Source organism: Danio rerio, chromosome 25, assembly GCF_052040795.2.
Source record: "Danio rerio strain M-AB ecotype USA chromosome 25, GRCz13ab, whole genome shotgun sequence".
Taxonomy (NCBI): Eukaryota; Metazoa; Chordata; class Actinopteri; order Cypriniformes; family Danionidae; genus Danio; species Danio rerio.
Window position 1 is genome coordinate 32,908,097 of NC_141045.1, and position 17,342 is coordinate 32,925,438.

The 17,342-nt window shown below is 36.1% G+C and overlaps 1 protein-coding gene across 6 annotated transcripts in view; it reads left to right on the forward strand.

Annotated features, from left to right (window-relative positions):
* banp (BTG3 associated nuclear protein) overlaps window positions 1–17,342 on the forward strand; it is a 419,239-nt gene that overhangs the window by 57,417 nt on the left and 344,480 nt on the right. For 4 of the 6 annotated variants that reach the window (XM_087310788.1, XM_087310790.1, XM_087310789.1 and 1 more), the window contains 1 exon segment: window positions 6,800–6,940. The exons of 1 other annotated variant lie outside the window; for it this stretch is intronic. In XM_087310788.1, the coding sequence (XP_087166914.1) occupies window positions 6,800–6,940 (141 nt within the window). 6 annotated transcript variants of the gene reach the window in all.

The following is a 17,342-nucleotide window of genomic DNA, read 5'->3' on the forward strand; positions in this document are numbered from 1 at the left end:
ATTACAGATATGCTCACTAAATACAAACCTAACAGATCTCTCAGATCTTTAGAATCAAGTAAATTAGAAATAACCTTCAGCTACTGCACCCCCCACTGCTGGAATCAGCTTTTAGAAATGATCAGATGTGCCCCAACATTAGGAACACTCAAATCCAGACTGAAAACACATCTGTTTAGCTGTGCATTTACTAAATGAACACTGTGCTACGTCCAACAGATTGCACTATTATGTCTTTCTTTTCTTTTTCATTCTTTTATAACCTGTTTTATCACATTTTAATCCGTTTTCTCTTTTAATCACTTTTATTATTTGTTTTTTATTTTCTTGTACTAGTCTCTTTTTTTCCTGTTTATGTAAAGCACGTTGAATTACCACTGTGTATGAAATGTGCTACAAAAATAAACTTGCGTTGTCTTGCAGTTAGATTGGACTCCATGTAATGTTCAAGACATTAAATATGGGTGTACTCACACTAGGCTGTCCTAACCGTACTCGGCCTAAGAGTGTGGCTCGGTTGAGTTTTGGCACGGTACGCTTGTAGTGTGAGTGCAAAGTTCTAAGCGCGAAACTGACAATGCAACGTCACTTTTAAAGGAACTGTTTCCTTCTAAGGGCAATTGCACCTTGGCATGGTTTAATGCAACCTTGCCTAGTGTGAGTACACCCTAAATCAATCAGTACTGTAGGTTTGAACAGCCCATTTGGAGCTGGCTTCAACCTCGGTTTATACTCTTTTTATCCTTTGGTTTATGCATTAATAATCATTATTACAATATCAAGCAGAATTTAACAATAACTATTTTAGCAATCATCAACACTGTAACAAATTTCTTTATTTTTTGTGCAATTTAAATACAATTTTAAGCAAAAAAGTATTCATAACATTTGCACTCTGATAGTTTGAGATAATTATTTATATTTAAGTAATCGACATAAAATATAATGCATATAGCCTGTAATTACTAAAGTAGTTATAAGTTTGTCTTGCAAATACAAAATGTCCCTGGAAATCAATTCCAGTTTGTACATATTGCTCGTCAATGTACAAGACCCTGCCTTTAATTTATAGCAATGTGTCCTAAAGGCGCACACTTTAGAGTAAAATACATTATGCAGATATTGTTTACCTACTTTGTTGCAAAACTTAGTCATGAATTCCAACTTATCTGGTATTCTTTGCACAATGTAAACTTTTGAACTTTCTGACAATGTGAAAAGAAGACCAGAAAAAACAGGTGCACATTATTGCAGTTTATGACAGGCCATTGGATAAACTATAGACAAAATGGAAACATTAGCAGATTAAAATGTAAACTGTGAGAGTTTTAATTTTGTTTAAACAACGAGTTGACGGATACTCTAATAAAAGTTCGAAAGGAGCACTCAGTAATGACTGAAAGGAAGAAAGCCGTAATAGTTTATGGAAGAAAGCACAATGATTAATTTACACAGCATATTTAAATATTCATAGATGAGAATAATTTCCATATTTAAAGCAAAATATTTTTTAAATCCCACATTCCACTAACATCTAAAGGATGACTTTCGAGCAGAGAATGGCTAACTTGTGATTTTTAGTTATAGAAAAAGTTATATTTTAGTTTAGATTTTGTAATCCTAACTCACAATGCTGTAAAAATATTGAGCACACACAAAAAAATATGATTATATCTCCAAAGAAGTAGTTTAAAAATGCATTTCAGGTTACTGTAGCGATCATTTAAATATGACAAACACAATTTAGTTGTAGTAAGTTGACACTTAGGATTGCGTTAGCATTTTGCAATAGCAGTCCCAGCAGGTACACAACATAATAAAATGTTAATGGTGCTGTATGTAAGTTTTTGACTCTTTAAAAGCATAAAAAATACCATACAATGTTTGCATATATATATATATATATATATATATATATATATATATATATATATATATATATATATATATATATATATATATATATATATATAACATGGTATGTGAACATTATTGTTTATCTGAAAAACAATGCTAAAGTCAGCTATTCTGCTTTGAAAATGTGATTTACACGCCGAACGCTGTCTTTGTTTTGGTCATTTTAACCTGTCCAATGCCAGTGTATCCAATTATATTTCAGCTCCCCGGGTTGCCTTGATGGAAAACCACGTATTTCATTCATTCATTCAGAAACGCTCTCAAAGCATGTGCAAATGACCAAAATGTGACCTCTTGTGGACAGTAGCAGATTCCGAAATGAGACAGATTCAGTTCTATGTGAATAAGTGAATAATCTAAGTGAATAATTAGCAAATAATAAAAAACATTATGAATGTAAACATTATTTGAGCAGGTTATATTTTAACCGCATGTCCTAACAACACGCTACTAGATACGCAGTGATAAGCAATTTGGCTGTTTGCAACACATGAAACGCGACTGAAATTTAAATGCAGCCATTCAGAAACACAGAATATGCACTCACTAACAAAATGGTATAGTTTATAATCTCTTTAATACATTTTAATTTTCTTCAACATTATTAAATATACATGCTGAATCACTCATACATTTTTAGTTCTAAAGTTCAATTTCAAATGGTTTATTTTATTTTCAAGATCTGAGGTGAACTGTCTGCTGCTGCTTTCAGTATTATGGCAATAAATGTCAATATTACTTCTATCGAGTGCTGTTTTTTTTTTTTTTTTTTTTTTTTTAGAGCATAGTTTAAATCACTCACTCCTGTCCTCAATCTGGCAACCTGCGCTTGCGTTTGTTTTGATCCAGGTTATTAGGATAGATTTAGGTCGTGATGTCGGGTGACCAAAATTCAATGATTAACCAGCATCAAAGGACGATGTTATTTTGATGTCCAAAAAAGGACATTAAAGGGCAGCACGGTGGCTCAGTGGTTAGGCCTCACAGCAAAAAAGTCGCTTGTTCGAGTACCGGCTGGGTCAGTTGGCATGTCTGTGTGGAGTTTACATGTTGACATGGGATTCCTCCAGGAGCTCCGGTTTCCCAAGCAGTCCAAAGACATGCTGTATAAGTAAATTAAATTAACTAAATTGTCTGTAGTGTATGAGTGTGCATGCGAGAGTTTATGGGTGTTTCCAAGTACTGGGTTGCAGCTGGAATTGCATCCAATGTGTAAAACATATGCTTTTTAAGTTGGCGGATCATTCCACTGGGGTATCCCCTGATGAATAAAGGGACTAAGCTAAAGGAAAATGAATGAATAGATGAACATCCAATGATGTTGATATTCGTTTGATTTTAGGTTGTTAAGTTCAACGTCAAGCCAACATCTTAAACCAATTTCATACTGACGTCATATGCTGACATTTATTTGTCAGGTATGGCAACAAAAATTCATAGACGCCATATTGGTAACGTTCAAACAACATCAAGCTGTAACATCCCTAAACGTTGATATTTGTTGGTTTGTAGGCTGGGTTGGAAAGAGTCTAAAAGCCAAAGTCTGTCCAGTGTTGGACACTGATGTAGGTCTGACGTTAGGTTCTGATGTCAACCCGGTTTTCATTTCCACCTAAAATGCAACGTCCCCACACCGTTGGGGTACAATGTCAATGTGACCACATGTTGATGTCCTGTGCCTGCTGGGGTTGTTCATATTTACCATTGAAATATTTAAAATATACAGCAGTCAGTCTAATTTGGATATTAATTATGTTTGGTGAATAAATGCAAAAATTGCCTCTTTTTGTAGCTTCAATGCCATTGCCTACTTTTTTGTTAGTAGCTTGTATTCTACTCCATGTAGATTTTTAGGACTCATATAAATCATGTACTCATTTTATTCGCTTTTTTATTTGCTCTTGTAACTTTAGCACTTACATTCATTTCAATCACTCAACATTATTTCAAACAGTTTTCTTTTATTGAACAATAACAGTGCATCTCCCTAGATGAAGGAAAACAGTTTAAAACCCAGAATTATTAGTGTCATTAAATGTAAATGATATTACGATGGCTCAGCTGGCTGTTTCGATTCCTCATGTGTAGAATATTTGTTCTGGTAATTTAGAGAACAGCTTGCAGTTCAATTTGATTTGCTGTCTGACTCCAGTTTTACAGTCAAACCATTCACATGTTAGACAGCATTAGTCACTGAAATTAGTCACATCGTCACTAAGGAATGATTCTCACTACAAATATTAAGCCTCATTGGGGGATTTTATCAGCGTGTGCTTGTTGCGTCTAAGGAATTGGGGCCAGACACAACAACAAGCAAAAACAAATGACAATGAGTGCTTTCCCATAATAAAGAAGTTTCCCAATAGCTTATCATAGTGCTATTTTTTCCTTTTAATCAATTTATTGCATTCATTTTGTTCTTATTAGTTCTTATGTTCTTTTAGTTTTTCTTGTTTAGCCCTGATATTTGTAAGCTTTAGCTAATTTCGAAAATGCTTATTTTCTATAAGCATTCAAATGGTTGAACTTGACTAGTTTCTTGATTTATATAAACCCACTCTTTAAAGCAGTAACATTTCATAATATTTAATTCAGTTTCTAATATTTCATTTCATTCTATCAAGTAACAGCAACAAAGAAAAGATTACAAGCATTTACACTAAACAGTTTTTACATTTTTTTTAACTGTTTGTTTTCTGCCCATTCATCTATAAAACATCGGCATTATAGTGGCCTGAAAATGCGAACTCATGCAAACTATATTAGATAGTGGGTAACATATTTTTTTTAGCAGAACATTCAAAAAGATTTTTAATTAAAACTGTAATCCCTGCTGATTTATAAAAGCTTTTTTTTAACTTTGAGAGTCAGAAAATGTATATACACACTAGGCTTGGGCGGTATCCAAATTTTGATACCGACAAACCTCCTCTCTATTTTACATCAGTGTCCAGTATTACCTGTGCATAATAAAAAAAAAATGATGACGTAAGGCTCAGACTGCGTCACCAAACTGTTGGCTTGTGCCTAAACCATTTAGAAACTGAATACTGCATATGCGACCTTAGGTTCGAGATCACCTGTTTGTCTTGTTTGTATTAGATCTACTCTCTCTCATTCACACACACACACATATGCACGCACGCTCGAACGCACGCACACTCAGAGAGAGAAAGAAAAACAGCACCAAGTGACACACAGCACCACTCTCTTTCTCTCTCTCTCTCTCTCTCTCTCTCTCTCTCTCTCTCTCTCATTCACACACACACATAGAGAGAGCACCAAGCCCGCTCGCTCGCCCGGAAGTGATATTGTTAGACCGCACGCCCCTCCATTTTAATTTATACCAGAGTTACCAACCGGTCTCACGCTTTATTCTGAAATTTATCCTCGCACCGCAAGAAATCTGGTCGGGTCCCGCGGCTTCCGTGGTACAACAGCTGGACTGCAGACCTCTAGTTCATATTTACCACGTCTCCCTTTTCGTTCAGTCGAAATACTGCCAAACTGCAGGTTACTTGGTGCGCAACTCGCCATCTTACCTCATCCCTCTCTCTCTCCACCACACTGTCCCATGATGATATTCACGCATACGCATTTGTGGGCATTAAATAAATAATTTTTATTATTTAATACATGTCTCCTATTTAAGTGCATTGTTTTTTATGACGGTATAACGGTATTGAAATTGACACTCTCTCTTTTTAGATACCGCGGTATACCATATTACAGCATTACTGCCCAAGCTTAATACACACCAATACAAAATGAACAACCATGGCTTCTGATGCTACAATGAGGTATAATGAAGCGAAATGCTTCATCTCTGTGAGGAATAGGACAATATTTAAAGCATTATTGTAGTTTTTTTTCTTTACATATATTAGTGACTCGCTCATATTTATATTGTTATTTCTTCATGTTTATAAAGAAATAACCATAATTTATTCATGTAGGCGCACAGCATTTATACTTCTGCATTTCATTACTATTTCGTTACTATTGTTCTGCATTAATTTTTTCCGAATGACGGCATTTGGAGTTTAGCCGGAAATGCATACAGTGCTAATGTAACAGTACTTTAAAGTTAACATTCAACAACTTTAATCATAAGAAACGAACAAAATTAATTCTTTATCTGGAGCTCCTTCATGGTTTGAGACAGGTTTACTGCACAGGTGACTCTCGTAAACACTTGCGCAACCTCTCGGCCTCGCCCACCCTTCAAACTGACCAATCTCATGTGTGCCTCGTTTTCATGTGTAGTTACATTTATTTGGAGGTTTACATCAGAATATGCATGTGTTTGACGGTTACGCTAAACGTACGGTGTGCACTTGCATAGAGGTATAAATTGACCTTTAGTCTTGCATGCATCTTTCTTAGTTTCATGAGTTAGCCATGCCCTTTTATTTGCATATGATACACTAAATAAAAAATATCACTTACAGTTGATGTTATTATAGGTTATTACATCCAGGATGCCTTTAACTCAATGACTTAAAAAACAAGGGTACACGGTTGTTCTTGTGTACTACACAGAACAATTTAATTAAGAGTACATTGGGTTGATTTGGGTTGGTCATTCGACCATAAGAAAAAAAAAAAAGGTGAAAGTCTTTCAGTATGATTTTAGTGCCTAATTGAAGTATAACCACAACAGAGCACAAGGGGCAAATAGACTTCTGCATTCTCATATATAGCGACATTTTGGGTATTGAGAGTTTATACATTTTAACCATTGTCCATCAACGAAACCTCTTTTAATTTACTGGCACTGAGTATTGCCACGTCATTATTGCCTTGTTATTATCGACAAGTAATTTTTATTGTAGATAACTATGAGCTCTGTTTGGTTAAATAAACAGTTTTTTCCCTCCAGGTTCTAAGAGGACCGCAGCTCATTGCAGTAGCTTCGACAGATGGGACTGGTGGGGTCGATGCATCTCCTCTCCAGGCCAATGATATTCAGGTGCAATACGTGCAGCTGGGAACAGTGACCGACCACACTGGTGCAGTACAGGTAAGAAGATACAAACACACAGAGTGAGCATTTTCATGGCTAGCCTAGGAGTTAAACACACATTTAGCACAACTGCACTTATAGTGACCCGAGTTTGATTATCACTTCACAGTCCTTTGTCAATGGACTCTTTTCACAAGACGGTGATGCAGACATCCCAAGTCTCCTACATGTACACAGTGGCTCCTTAAAGCCAGCAAATTAGATGTAATGTCCCATAACAGGCCCGTAGCCAGCCTTGTGAAAGGGGCGGATCTTTTTTTCCTCAAAAAGTAGACCTTTTTGCAGGTATTTGTCTCGTTTTCTATTTAAAGTTAAGCATTTAAAGTTTAAACACTGCATTTTAGTGACATTTTAAGCACTATTTATTTCTGGATTAGCTTGTCGGGTGGCCATCATAACCACACTTTTTGATGTACAAAAAAAATTTCCTAAAGATTTACAATAAAGGAATATGAAAAAAAATAAAATAAAAATAAGTATTAATTAATACGGCGAGGCAGTGGTGCAGTAGGTAGTGCTGTCACCTCACAGCAAGAAGGTCGCTGGTTCGAGCCTCAGCTGGGTTAGTTGGCAGTTTTGTGTGGAGTTTGCATGTTCTTCCCGCGTTCGCATGGCTTCCCCCACAGTCCAAAGACGTAGTACAGGTGAATTAGGTAGGCTCAATTGTCCATAGTGTATGAGTGTGTATGGATGTTTCCAAATGCGTAAAACATATGCTGGATAAGTTGGCGGTTCATTCCGCTGTGGCGAACCCAGACTAATAAAGGGATCAAGCCGAAAAGAAAATGAATGAATTATTTTATACTTTTGTACTTATAATATTATTTTATTTATTAAATATCATTATGAAAAAAAAAGGAATCTGTTAAAGTAGGGCTGGGCCAATAAACAATATTATACCAAATAGCGATACAATTTATGTCAATAAAAATGATAAGCTCTGGACTTTTTGCTTTATACTGATCTAAAAGCCAATCAAGCAGCAGAAATGTGCAACAATGGGAATGTAAAGTCTGTTAATATTAGAGATTCTGCCGAAAATGTATCAGTCGAAAATATGTTATGCCATTCAATAGACCCTTTTATTTTTGTGGCTTCAGTCATTTTTGGGGTACTCTTTTAAACCTGGGGGCATTAACTACTTATATTGAAGCATATATCATTATCATTCAATTTGGAAAAAAAAATTCAAAATTGCATTTTTGCCATATCGTCCAGCCCTAGGATAAAGTTATAAATTAAAAATTACCTATCAAGGCTAGGGGCGAAGTGGTGACGCTGTGGTTAGCACTGTCGCCTTACAGCAAGAAGGTTGCTGGTTTGAGCCTCGGCTGTGTTAGTTGGCATTTCTGTGTGGAGTTTGCATGTTCTCCCCATGTTGGCCCTGGTTTCCTCCGGTTTCGCCCACAGTCAAAAGACATGCGCTATAAGTGGATTGGGTCTAAATTGTCCATTGTGTTTGAGTGTGAATGAGAGTGTATGAATATTTTCCAGTGATGGGTTGTAGTTGAAAGGGCATCCGCTGCGTAAAACAAATGCTGGATAAGTTCAAATGCTGGATAAGTTCATTCCAGATTAATGGAGGGACTAAGCCGAAAAGAAAATGGATGTATTAAGGCTAAGTAGCCTATTGTCATTTATTAAGCAAATAAACTGGCCAATGCATTCAACTTTCCTCAGTCAGAATTTGGCAACTTGAAAAAAAATATATATACACATGATCATAATAATAATTTTAATATAGAAGCTTTCTGATTTTTCTAGCCTCTCTTGTAAAAAAAAAAAAAAAAAAGTACATGTGAATATTCATGGATAACAAAAATAGTCTAATTAGTATTAAAATTAACTTTTTTATGCTTCAAAATTTACATTTGGTGCTTCACACCTTATTATTGGTCATTTTTTCTTTAAAGAATAAGGTCCAACATTTTTGTTACTTGTAAAATGTTTTCTCAAAAAAAAAAAAAAGCTAAAAGCATATAGTATGCCACTGTATTATACCTTTGTTTTCACAGAGTTAAAGGTTGAAAGTATATCACAATACAGTGATGTGCTTAATTACCCTAACTTTCCTGATTAACCTAGTTAAGCCTTTAAATTTCACTTTAAGCTGAATAATAGTATCTTGAAAATATCTAGTCAAACATTATTAAGATAAACCTGTCGTGTTCATTTGAAAAGCAGTTATGGATAAGTTAGACCCCCGTGGCAGTTTTGGTATTAAAAAGTCCTAAATGTGACTTGAAATTTTGACAACACCACAGGATTGGTGTATTGAGCAATATCTGCTATCTATACATTTGTAAGTCTTGATTTCACTCTCCCGCCATGTGTTCTTTGTAGTAATCACAGGCAATGCTCTTAACCTGCTCTCCAGTTTCACTTTCAGCTAATCAGCAGCCCAGATCACTTTGTTTTTCCTTAAAAAAATAAATAGTTTCTAGTTGTCCCTTTCTCCCCTGTCTATTTCCTCATTTTTATCCCTCTTTTCCATCTAATGCTCTACATCAAGTTCTCAACAGGCTCCTTGATGTGTGTTTTTTGCTTTAATCACTTCCCCATGATGCTGTTACCACGTTTCAGAGCTGCTATATGGCATACGCATTTAGAGGTTTGACAGTCATTACAGGTCACCACATTTCTCCAGCTGCCCTCACGTCTTTGACTCATGTGTCTTCAAGCACAGAGACTATTTGACTTGCATATTTGACGTCTGCCTTAAACTTTTTTTTTTAACATGTCCAAAACAACATACAACCAGTATTAATCTTGTAAGCGAAATTAGTTTTGCAAGTTTTGATGAGAAATATTTTACAATGACAAATGAATGAATACGATTGGCAAAAAAAAATTAATTAAAATGATAAGATAGTAAAAATATATTATAATATTTTTTAAACGCAAAAAGATTAGTTAAAGATAATCCAGATGTTTTATTAATGTTTCCAAATTTTGTAGAAGAATGTGGAAATCAGAGGCTATTAAAAGCAGTTTCTAGGCTTAAGAAAAAATGTTATAAATAAAAAACAGGAAGTTTGATTGCAACTTATTTTTCCCTAGAAAATGTAATTACCTCGAAAACCTTTGTGTGTACATGCATGTGCAATGACACCATTCTCTAATAAAAGTTCAATTAGAATTAAAACCTTCCTCAAAGTTGCATAAATACCAGAAATTGTCTCTTTGTGGAATAATAACTCTTGCATAAATCAAGAAATATGAAGAATAAATATCAGAAAATATTCATATAGATTCAGGGCTAGTGCCTTAGTGCAGCAGTTCCCAACAGGGGGTCGCAGAATAAATGTTTATTTACACTAGTTGTGGGCCGTTAATGCGAGATTCTTATTGTGTGACTAAAAAAATAATTGCCGTTCATCTATTCTCAAGGTTGGGTTGGGAGCTGGGTCTTTTCCAAGCAAGCTATGATGACTTTCACCTTGATATTTAAGGGCGGATGTATACCTGACTGGTGTGCCGTCTGACACAAGAGTGCCCTTTTAAATCAAATCAGCAGGATGCCTGATTTTAAATGCAGTTTTGCAGTTTCACTTTTACTCATGAACATTTCATTCATGCCGTTGGGACATACTGGGGTATTAGATGCAAATAAAGAATAGGGACTGGTGAGAGTGTTATGGATTGTAATACCGTACACAAAATGGAAAGAAATAACTTCCGCATTTCGCGATGTATGTGTGTGTGTGTGCGTGTGCGTGTGTGTGCGTGTGTGTGCGTGCGTGTGCGTGTATGTGTGCGCGGCCCTTTACTGACAGCCGCGTGTGGATCTTGTCAGAAAATATGGCGAAAGGTCCTAAAGCGCAGCGTTTACTTCAATAATGCCACTAATATCTGCATACTCCACGTCTTAATTCCATTTCTGTATAGTTCAGTTATGACTTTAGTCGGATTAGGGGGGATCAAAAATTGCTGTTTTAAACTTATGTAGGCCTACAGTTCAAAATTCATCTTTAACTGAATAAACAGTTAGTAAACATAAGTACATCTAATTATACGGGGTACATCTATTTTGGTGATGTGATGTAAGACAGAACGTTTCAATCGACGTCATTCTCGCTCAAGGAAATGTCAGAGTAAAGCTGTACGGGTCGTTCAAATGTCATATGAGAAGCATGTCTCAAAAAAACAGATGCTTTATACAAATAAATACGTGTATACGTGTTCATTAATAACCTTTTATGAATAGGATTTGATTATAACTGCAGATCAATGATTAATGAAATAGCCTACTGTAACGTCTGCAATTATATAAAATAAATAAATAAATGCAACATGTATGAACACATACAGACCCTTACACAGTCTTCAATATGTTATCAATTACATATAAAGCATGCACAGCATACATTTTGTCTTTATTTAAGTTCAAAAACAACACGCAACATATAACCGAGTCAGTACAAACCTCTCATCCGTGCCTTTAATCCTCACCAGCACATGTAACCTTTGTTAGTAAGTAATTCTGTCATTCTGAGTTTATAATAGTCCAAAAAGTGACGATAATAATTAAACATAGCAGTTTGTTCATGTTTTAGATTGCTGAAAGAATCATTTGCTCCTTTGTTTTTTTAGGCTTCTTCTTTGTTTTTTCGCGTCACTCTCTCGTTTTCCATCTCTGTAAGCATCGGGTGTCAGAAGGACTTCAATAATCATGCGCTTAACCGCTCGCGCTTTAGACGGCCTTGTAAACAACCATGTGGCACAGGGTAGTTCTGCTCTTCTTCTTAGCTTTGTGGCTGTTCATTAAGACTATGACAAGATTTGTTTAGGCTTGTTATTATATGTATATATTATTACGATGTAATGACACGGCTGTGTTTTTAAAAATGGCGGTTCCTTTGTTTTGTATATAATATTACGATGTTACGACACGGCTGTGTTTTTAAAAATGGCAGTTCCTTTGTTTTGTATAATATTACGATGTAATGACACTGCTGTGTTTTTAAAAATGGCGGTTCTTTTGTTTTGTATATAATATTACGATGTAATGACACGGCTGTGTTTTTAAAAATGGCGGTTCCTTTGTTTTGTATAATATTACGATGTAATGACACGGCTGTGTTTTTAAAAATGGCGGTTCCTTTGTTTTGTATATAATATTACGATGTTACGACACGGCTGTGTTTTTAAAAATGGCGGTTCCTTTGTTTTGTATATAATATTACGATGTTATGACACGGCTGTGTTTTTAAAAATGGCGGTTCCTTTGTTTTGTATATAATATTACGATGTTATGACACGGCTGTGTTTTTAAACATGGCGATTCCTTTGTTTTGTATATAATATTACGATGTTATGACATGGCTGTGTTTTAAAAATGCCGCTTTCTTTATTTTCATGCGCTTGGCTTGTTGCGTGAGTGACCTTTTCTCTGAAATTTTTTACAGCGTTCAGCTGCGCTTCTTGCTTCGCCTTTTGGTACTCTTTTTTTGTGCTAAGTATAGGGTAAGTAAGGGTACCCAAAAAGTGGTATGGTGCGGTTCGCTTTTAGGTACCTTTTGACAGTGGAAATGGCCATAAATGCGTACCGTACCACTCAGTGGAAACAGGTTAATAATGCCGAAGAAACAGTCTGCACCCTTAAAGGCACCTGCGGTAGCACCCAAAATGCAGAGGAAGATGCTAACCATTGCACAAAAAGCTGGACTTCTAGACATGCTAAAGGAAGGTAGAAGATACACAGCTGTAGGGCGCCATTATGAAATAAATAAATCTTTGGTTTGTTATTTTCAGTTTTACAACCTTAAAACATCAATAATAATTGTAAAGAAAATAAAGCTGACTGCTTCTTTGATTTCGCCTATCGCGGGTTATTTTTAGAACGTAACTCCCGTAATTAATAAGGGACCACTGTATAAATGTCACAACTTAAATGAATGCATATTATTGGCAAAAAAACACAGTAAATATGTTGTAAATATGTAAGTCTTAATTAATAGAACATGCTTAACAACGATTTATGCATTTTTAAATCAAATCAAATTGACATGATGGATATAAATGGAATAATGGATATTAGGAATGATTTACTTCGAGAGAACAGAAAACATTTAATTCCTGTTGTTTTGATCTATTCCTTCTGCATGCAAAAAGAACAAATAATGTGTTCTCAAACACTCCACACACAGACACTTACACGCATCCCCAGTATGGCTTTTGTGATCGAGGGAATGCGAGCTATTTGGTAACAGGGAGGAGGATGAGGCCTTTACCACAGTTGCCCTTTTAAGTGGTTAGGCTGGTACAACTAAAAGCTCTTTAGACAGAGACCTTTGGGCACTTATGGTTTAAATATTCTTAAAGGGCATTTCCTGCATTAAGTGACTTTTTTTGTTTTGTTTGCTTTAATACGCTTTCCAGAGTTTCGTTGTGCTGCAATGATCAGCATATGGCATTTCAAAAAGTTTTTTTTAATAGTTCGTAATTTGCTCTGCCTTGCTGGATCCCAATTCGCATACTATCATCCTAAATAGTTTTCAAAAATAGAATTGGTGTGTCTCAAATTATAATATGTTAAAATTAGTTCTCCATAGTTATCCAGATCAGGGTTTTTCAAAGTCTAAGACAGTGGGCCTCCCTTTTGACACAACTTATCTATTGGCGCCCCCCTCCTCCCAAACACGCACGCACACACACACACACAAAATTCTGGAGGTTTTCCTGCTATCTCATCATGCTTGGTTTCAAGGTGTCGCCGAAGTTTAGCGGGTCTCATGCTGTCATTAGCCAAAATATCTTGACAGACCACAAATAAAGGTCGTGGTTCATCAGCTGGTCCTGTCCACGTAAATCCTAAACTCAAATACCGATCATCATATTGTCGTCTTTTGGGTTTAAGCCCTGAACTTGAAGGCTTTGAATCGGGGGGTCTCAGAAACCAATCCATTGTATTAGCAGGCATATACCTGTATTGGCGGGCTTGCCAAACAGAAGCGAATTCACAGCTATGGCCTTCTGGGTAAAAAAGGTTTTCTTATTTTTGACGTATTATTTTTTTTAGCTTTGTTTAATTTTTAAAGTTTACAAATTATTTTAAAAAATACATAAAATAATTAAACTTAATAATTATATTTTTATTATATATTATTTTTTGCCGCGCCTCCCCTGACATGCTCTGGCGCCCCCCAGGGGAGGCGTGCCTCACACTTTGAAAACCCCTGATCCAGATGGTTTAGAAGTTCCAAGTGCAGATCCATGTCAGTGTATTTCTCGTGTTGGACGTGAATTTGATTAGAACTACAAATAAGGATGAAAAAAACTACAAATATGGAGGACATGTGAGACCAACGGTTAAGCAGAGAGACTTTGGTAAAGATGTTTGAATGATTAATAAATATCTAACCTACTGAGAAATATTTGAATCATATTTATATGATTTATATATCATATTTAAATCATAACAACAATAAATGAAGATGTGTTTGGTTAACCATCAGTTGCATAATTCTGCAAACACAAAAGAAGAATTCATGAAAACTCTGGAATGGCAGATTAACCAGCTGCTGCTTCTTAAATACGATAGGTAAATTAAATGTGAAAGAAATGTCAAAGTCAGCTTTATTGTCAATTCAGCCACATGTACAGGACATATAGAGAATCGAAATTACGTTACTCTCAGACCCAAGGTGCCTAACATTAATATAAAAAGTAGAGTTTAAACAAAAAGAAAATCTACAATATATACAATTGCACATAACATGTGGTCTAAAAAATATACATAAGTAATAAACTTTGTAAGCAATACAATGACATTAAGGGCATATAGCAAATAAGTGCAACGTAAACCAGAGTTGTGCAGATAAAGAAGAGTATAGTGCAAAAAGGCTTGTAAACATGAGAATATGATAAAGTGAAGGTGTCATATAGGGAGGTGACGTGTAGATGATGTGACAAAGATGATTGTCAGGGCACGAAACTAAGCAACATAATAGATGGTTAATGAGAAAGTAATGTCTTAAAGCTTGCATACTCTTCTGTTACACACTTAAAAATAAAAAATATGTACTTTAACTTTGCAAAAAGTACAACATAATTTTAGGACGTTGTATAAGTAGAGGGCGACGCAGTGGCGCAGTAGGTAGTGCTGTCGCCTCACGGCAAGAAGGTCGCTGGTTTGAGCCTCGGCGGTTCTGTGTGGAGTTTGCATGCTCTCGCTGGGTTCGCGTCGACCCCATGTGCTCCGGTTTCCTCCACAGCCCAAAGACATTCGGTACAGGTGAATTAGGTAGGCTAAATTGTCCATAGTGGATGAGTGTGTGTGTGTGTATGTGAATGAGTGTGTGTGGATGGATGTTTCCCAGAGATGGGTTGCAGCTGGAAGGGCATCTGCTGCGTAAAAACGTGCTGATAAGTTGGTGGTTTATTCCGCTGGTTTATTCCACACTGGCGACCCCGGATTAATAAAGAGACTAAGCCGACAAGAAAATGAATGAATGAATGAATGAATGAATGAATGTATAAGTAGACACTTCTTCTTTTTTCTTTTTTTATAATTATTTTTTAGGGGTTTTCACCTTTATTAATAGGACAGTGGAGATATAGAGACAGGAAAGTGTGGGGAGCAGAGATAGGGGAAGGTTCAGCAAAGGACCTCGAGACAGGAATCGAACTCGGGTCGCTGCGAGCACCTCGGTGCTTTGTGTCGACGCACTAACCACTAGGCTATTGGCGCCGACGTAAGTAGACACTTCTAAACAACTTTTCTTTAACGATGACATCACCAAGGCCTCCTCATTTTAGCCCCTCCCCCATATTGTGCTGCTTAAACTAAAACAAATAAAAAGGTTGGCCTTTGAAGTGCATTAGGTGTTCTGTAACTGGGCCAGATTTGTTGTAACTGAGTCAGATTTGTGGTATGGCTGAGTCAGATTTGTCGTACCCAAAGCCCACCAGAATCTCTTACATTTACCTTTAGTCTTACTTGTTGCTTCCTTTGGTGGTCTGGACTCCTTCCAAAATCGGCTCTGCAATTATACCGTACGCATAAAAGCTGCTGGGAAGTTGTTAATGGGCTTTGATGCTCGAGTAAAGTGCCGCATGCACAACATTTGACGCAAAATAACTGAGTAAATCTCTGCAAATCGATTAAAGATTACTGCTGCTTTGTGACAAACCACCTGTCAGTGTGACACGGGCATAAAACAAACAGCTGCGGGAGGATATCTATAATGATTATGGCATTAGTCTGCTTAGTAGAGGAAATGCACTGTAGCTGGCTAACACAGACACACAAAACATCTATCTGCTGTTTTTTGGAACGTTGAGAAGTTCATGTAGATGCGATTTACATTGTGTCTTATCTACTTTTCTCACAGATCTCTGAAAATCTGTATCACAAGTAGAATATAGATACTGTTTATTTTATATTTACATTTACTTTTTATTCTGCAACAAAGACTTAAAATCACATCCAAGGGAAACCATTTGCTTGAAACAATTGTAAAAGCAATATTTAAAATATTGAAATACAGTTTAAGTCAAAATAAAAGTATTAGCCCCCCCTGTGATTTTTATTTTTTTTTTCAAATATTTTTCAAATAATGTTTAACACAGAATCTATTTTTTTTAATTATTTCCTATAATATTTTTCTTCTGGAGAAAGTCTTATTTGTTTTATTTCGGCTAGAATGAAAGCAGTTTTTAATTTTTTCAAAAACATTTTAAGGTTAATATTATTAGCCTTTTTAGGGACTGGTCACACCAAACGTGCTTTTCAGTTCCAAAAATGTGAGGCGCACCACACTGCCTCTTTTGTTGACAAGAATAAAAGAAGCACGGTGCAAATTTATGTTGCTAGGCAATGACTGAATCAGCTGCGCGTTGTGCGATAGTGTTGCTGTTGATGCTAATAAAATTTTATATTGTGATATTCAAGTTTTGTGATTTATACAGCTCCGGATAACTCAAAACAGCAACCACAAGTCTTTCCTCCACCTTAAAAGTCTCTATTGTTGTCTTGACAACACAAACACTGCAGGGACCTCAACGGAAACCCTGCCTCTGGTTTTATTTGGTTGGAGAATGAAAAAGACACCACTGACGTAACGCACTTTTTCTGCTTAGAGTTCACTTCAATCTACTCAAGCTCACAGCGCGCAACGGCAAAAATGCGAGGTGCAGCAGGGCGCATAAGCAGGGTGCAAAGCACTTGCGTCCGTTAGTAAATTATTCAAGAAAAGCACCTCAACGCAAAAAGCGCATTCGGTGTGATCAACCCCTCAAGCAATATTTTTTATTATTGTCTAGAAAACAATTCACTGTTATGCAATGATTTGCCTAATTACCGTAACTCACCTAGTTAATGTTACTATAAATTGTAAATATCTATTAAAATATTATGTACCGCATCATGTACTGTTAAAAGAAATCCTTTATTAGA